The sequence below is a fragment of the Anastrepha obliqua genome, chromosome 2, assembly GCF_027943255.1.
Source record: "Anastrepha obliqua isolate idAnaObli1 chromosome 2, idAnaObli1_1.0, whole genome shotgun sequence".
Lineage (NCBI taxonomy): Eukaryota > Metazoa > Arthropoda > Insecta > Diptera > Tephritidae > Anastrepha > Anastrepha obliqua.
In genome coordinates, this window is record NC_072893.1 from 100,965,191 (window position 1) to 100,971,190 (window position 6,000).

At 37.2% G+C, this 6,000-nt stretch overlaps 1 protein-coding gene across 1 annotated transcript; it reads left to right on the forward strand.

Moving 5' to 3' along the window:
* The first annotated feature begins 4,860 nt into the window (after positions 1-4,860).
* Positions 4,861-5,747, forward strand: LOC129238288 (jerky protein homolog-like). The gene is made up of 2 exons (XM_054873326.1): positions 4,861-5,121; positions 5,166-5,747. Exons 1-2 carry the CDS (start codon positions 4,861-4,863, stop codon positions 5,745-5,747), a joined length of 843 nt encoding a protein of 280 aa, XP_054729301.1.
* Positions 5,748-6,000: the final 253 nt, after the last annotated feature.

Sequence of the window (6,000 nt, forward strand, 5' to 3'; positions counted from 1 at the left end):
CGGTTGCGCTTTAAAAAAAGTACAACTCCGGCTACGTCATCCCCAGTATTTTTGCGTAAGAATCCTTTTCGCGTTAAATCCATTAAACCAAAAATTAAAACGTCTTATGCGTGTGTGTAGTAAGGAGGTACAATAAATAACCATCATAAACGCTGAACTGAAATACTTCATTTTTGTTCATATTTTTATTTTCATTTGCAGGCATCCAGTAATATAATACAATACTGTTGACTAATTCCACTGAATTGTCATTCGCGTTTAAATTTGAAAGTGATGATACTGATAAATTTTCATAGAAATATTTCGAATACAAGTACAAAAAAAAAGTATAAGCACGTGTGTGACTATATATTTTGTCCCAAACTATAGTGAAGTTTCCGAAAGCACTTTGAAGGCAAATAATTGCACAGCTAGATATTATACTATTTCCGGAATATTGGGATTTATAAAGATTTTTCCTGAACCACTCCCTAACATATCCACAAAGTTTCATTAAATAAGACATTTTACCTTGCCTAAAATTGCCCATGCCGCATTATACTAAACCCGACACATTGTGGGAGATTTATTTGGATTTTTAATAATAAAGCCATTTTCATTTCATTATTATTTTACTCTGTTTTTAATATTGGGCGCAAAATATAAAATACAACATCGCATCATGGGTATATGCCAGTAAGCGAAAATTATTACGCATCAGTAAATAAAAGAACTTAATTACATCGCATTATTATGAGTATTAAAACTTTCTGCATAGAACTAGGAGTGTTTGTAGTACAAGTATATGTTCTGAAGAACTTACTGTTACTGAACTCGTAACGGAGAAACAAAAGAGAAACATTGTGAGTGAAATATTTATCCAGATGAGTTATTTCTGCGACAACTTCAACATTTGCAAAAAACGCTGGGTAACGCTGTTTCCATTATTTGTTATACCAAACCCTTGATTGACTTGATCAATTATTAAAAACCCGTTTTGCTTTTGAACTCTTTGAATTCGAGTTTTATTTTCAATGTTGCCATGTCTTAACCCTCAACTAGGCAAGTGCGCCCTGAGGCAGCCTTTACATATTCGGCTATGTTTTTAAAGAAAAATACAGTTTGATTCAAATTGATTAAGGAACCTTTAGAAATTATATCCACATTTATTTTTGCTGAAGCATCAAGTGCACTACGGCGTTTCGTTTTGTTTCTATGGCCAGTATAGTGTAAAAAGTCAACGTGAAATTAATTAAGAATTATTAGTATTTATGGTGACCGATAATTTTTTGCGGAAAAACAAGTGAATTTATGTTGCGAGTATATATCGTTTAAAGAAAAAACTAAGTTAATTAATTACCACCACTTGATGCTTTCATCCGAGGAGAGGCCCTGAAGGCCATCTGCAGACTGAAACACAGTGGGAACTGGTACGGCCCTTGTCCGGCATTGGAACACAGAGAAGGTATGGACATCGATCCAACGATTCTCTCCATGCCCCTTGACTCAATGCCATCAAGAGTCGTACTTGAAAAGAGATACAGTGTAGTGCTTCCAGAGGCTCAGTTGTGGGGAGACTCAGAAAATGAGCCCGGCAAACACTGTTTTCGCATTTTTACGGATGGCTCCAGGACCGAGCATGGCTCCGGCTCTGGGGTCTACGTGGAATCCAGCGGGACAAAACTGCACTTTGCTCTTGGAATGCATGCATCTGTGTTTCAAGCGGAGGTGTATGCTGTTCAAGAAGCGATGAACTTTGTTGTGGAAAAACGATGGAGAGGCAGATCTATATGTGTCTGCAGCGACAGCCAAGCTGCGCTTATGGCCTTAGACAGCCCTCTAACCACATCAGGGGTAGTGAAGTCCTGTAAATCCAGGCTGAACTATGTCGGCAGACATACCAGCCTGATGCTAACATGGGTCCCGGGACACGTGGGTATCGCGGGTAACGAGACCTCTGACTCCTTAGCTAAGATGGGCTCTGAAGCCAACTTCTTTGGCCCAGAGCCCGCTTTGCCACTCCCCTCTGCGGCCATCACGGCCACGGTTAGCAAATGGGTAACTACTACCCACAAGCGAGCTTGGCAGGCTGAGAGAGGCTGCAGACGGACAAAACTGATGTTACCTGTCATGTCCGATCGACTGTCGCAAACCCTTCTGTCATTAGGCAGAGGGGAGTGCAGACGGCTGGTTGGACTAATGACGGGCCACTTTCTGTGGGCAAAGCACATGGAAAGGTTGGGCATCTCAGACAGTGTACTCTGCCCAGCTTGTGAAGAGGAGGATGAGACGGCGGATCACTTCCTGTGTGTCTGCCCCGCCTTCGCCCGAATCAGGTTTGAGGTCTTTGGCACTGATGTGTTAAGAAGCGACCATCTTGGCTCCTTGGCACCACAAGATCTACTCAGATTTCTTCGGAGATCGGGTAGATTTAAAGAAAATTAAAAGGGAATCCAAGTGTAGTATAATGGACTCAATTAATGTCTGAGTGCTGCACTTGCTAGTTGTCCCGACAAAAAAAAAAAAAAAAAAAAAAGTTAATTGGAGTTTTAGAAGTAAATACGTTAAGACTGACTGAAGGTAGACTTGCCCGAATTAAGTCAGAAGAAATCTCTTCGGATGACGAAAAAATATCTCAGCATGTCTGCGGAAAGCGCCTCGTTCTGAGTCCCCGTCTCTTGAAATTGCTGGTCCTTCAGTCGTCTCTTCTTTTACAGGATCAGGTATGTATGCATTTTTTTTGGAGTTAGTATGAGCACGGTGTTGTGAAAGGGCAATAAAACTGGCATCAACATATAATATGTTGGAGTTTTAGCATTTAAAATAGCAAACGAAAATAATCAATCTGATTAAATAATACGCTATGATCGAAAAATAAAACGCCCGAATTTTGGGTTGCATTCATGGTCCATCGTCCATTGAGCCTAAATGTGGAGAAAAAGCTGATTATCCAGATGCAGATGTACGCTTCGAGATTTATACCATCATTTTTCTTTCGGGCTTCCCAAAAATGTAAAAAAGGTGCTAAGCTTCAGAGATTTAATGGTTTGCCCCAAATACAAACAAAATTTGTGCTGTTCTACAAAAAAAAACTGTATTTTTTTATTACCATTTTGTTTTCAATTTTAAAGGTAACATATAAATGGTTATTTTTTTGTTTTTCCATAAGGCGGACTTCAAATTTAAAATGTATAATATATATCTAATTGGCTCTTACACCCGGTTTTGGGTGTTTGGCAGAGTTCCTTCCTCTTCTACTTGTGCTGTGCGTCTTGATGTTGTTGTTGCCGAGGAGTGACCGCTATTAGAAACAACTTGTTCCATCATTTGATTCTACCTATATCATCCAAATTTACACACTTCCGGATTGTAGTCAGGCATCAACTAATTCGACCGCCGTAAAAATCTCTCTTACACAAAAAAAATTACGAGGCGTTTTCCTTTAGGATTTCAATTTTGCTTGTTAGAGACTTAGAGGGATGAAATTAAATTTCGGTGAGTTGAGATAAGATGTGGCGTTTAGAGTTTTGCGATTTGCTAAATAAAAAAATAAAACAAATAAATAAAATTCAAAAACTAATTTTTATTTTTTATCAAAAATTTAAAACTTAAAAAATAATGTTTATTTCGGAATAAAAAAATACCGACTCACAAAATACATGCTCATTACTTCAGAGCGAAAAAGAAAACACGAAAAATTAATAATACAATAAATAAATTCCGCAAATTTTAAAATCTCAAAATAATGATTAAACATAAATTTTATTGACACAACTCATAATGATGACAATCCCTGATTTCGTTCGGTGCACTGCGCGATTACTTAATACAGTACTCCCTGGATTATCCGTCTCTCTGTTATCCGTCACCTCTGTTAACCGTCACCGTTTTAAGATTTTCCACAATACATATTGCAATAATAGTCATGAAACGGTCGAAATCATGTTGGAACAAAACTCCTCGCGCAATACTTTTGTTTTTCACTTTATTCATTGATTTTCTTTTGTTTTCGTTCGCTCGATAGAAATGCGTGTGAACACAGCAGAGCACATTCTTGGAATTCTTTTTCGATGTGACATTCAGTACAATGAGATTTTCAGTTTGATTTGAATTTCATGATGAGCAGACATTTAAAATGGAACCTTCAACAATAAAAAAATACCGAAGCGTAAACGAGTAGTGGTCACTATTAAAACGAAATTAAAAATTATTGACGAAATAGAAAAAGGTTCAACAATTGTTTTATTAATTGAAAAATATGATATTCCACGCACGACGATTCAAGATTTTAAAAAAGATGCCACTCAAATCAAACAATATGCTGCGTTGATGGAATCTTTGGGAGGTCGGTTAAAAAAACGCAAAACGATGAAAAAGGCATTAAATAAAAAAGTCGATGAAGCATTATTCTTGTGGTTTAATCAAATTCGGAGCAAAGGCGTTCCATTATCTGGTCAAATATTGAAAGAAAAGGCATTATTTTTTAATGAAAAACTAGGACGCCCGAAGGATTTCAAAGCTAGCTCAGGTTGGTTGTATGGCTGGCAAAATCGACATGGCGTGATGGAAGTTTCGATACAAGGTGAAAAGATGAGCTCCATAGGTGCCAACGAAATCGAAAAATGCACAAAAAATTTCAAAATTTTCGTCGAAAATCATGGTTTTACCCGTGAGCAAGTTTTCAATGCTGATGAAACGGGTCTGAACTATAAAGCACTCCCAAAAAAGACACTCGATTTTTGTGTGAATAGCTATGCACCTGGATGGAAAATGCAAAAGCAACGAATAACATTGATGGTTAGCGCAAATTCAAGTGGTTATAGGCTCCCATTAGTTGTAGTTCATACGGCTAAACGTACACGTTGTTGCACAAAATCAAACATGAATGCTCTTCCTGTGGCTTATTATGCTCAAAAGAATGCTTGGATGGATCAAATGATTTTTCGCGACTGGTTCATGAACAGTTATGTTCCAAATGCTCGAAATTATTTAATGTCGGAAGGATTATCACAGAAAGCAGTTTTGGTTCTGGATAATGCCCCATCACATCCAGTTGAAGATTTAAAAAGTGATGATGGTAATATTTTTTGTTTTTTCCTGCCACCGAATTTAACTGCAGTTCTACAACCCATAGATCAATCAGTAATTGAAACTTTAAAGCGTCGATATCGGAAAAATTTATTCAGGACCTCGTTTCGCAAGAGAATATTGATTTGGCAGATTATTGGAAGAATTACAACATTAAAAACGCAATTGATAATGTAGCTAATTCATGGTCTGAGTTATCGTCGACAACATTGGAAAAATGTTGGAACAAACTATGGCCAAATACAGAATCGCCTTCGAATAACAGTGACTATGTCTCACAGGCTGATGTTGTGACTAGTACACCTTCGGCTTTGTCATTGGAAAATAGTGAAACGATCAATGAATGGTTGAATTGTGACGAAAATGATTGTGGTTATGAGCTTTTGACTGACGAACAAATAATTAATGAAGTGAATGATGAAGAAGAAAATAATGATTATTACGATGGAACAGATAACAATAATGAAAATGGTCACAATCCTACTGCTTCATTTCTAAGACAAGAAGCCAAAATTGTTGCATCAAATTTAGAGAAATGTATCGCCTGGTATGAAATGCAAGATGAAGCCGGCTTGGCTGACACGATTCGTTTGCGCCAATTTCTTCTTTTCGCAAAGAATAAAACTCAAGTCATTCTAAAGCAAAAGACACTAACTAAATTCTTTTCAAAAACAAACTAAACTCGTAATAAAATAATGATACCTATAATCATGTAATGCATGTAAATTTTACCGTTTGTTCATTTCTCTCAAAATTTCAGTGTACTTTTCGATTCTGTACACAATCTAGAGGTTTGTTCCTGTTAACCGTCATTTTTGATTATCCGTCATAGCTGGGTTACATTGACTGACGGATAATCCAGGGAGTACTGTACTTCTAATAATGCATAGCGTATAGTGAGAATTATGTAAGACACTTACGCTTCCGTTGTCG

Coding starts and splice junctions, on each gene's coding strand:
- LOC129238288 (XM_054873326.1), top strand. CDS start 4,861: ATGAATGCTCTTCCTGTGGCTTATTATGCTCAAAAGAATGCTTGGATG. Junction 5,122..5,165: donor TACAACCCATAGATCAATCA/GTAATTGAAACT, acceptor AAATTTATTCAG/GACCTCGTTTCGCAAGAGAA.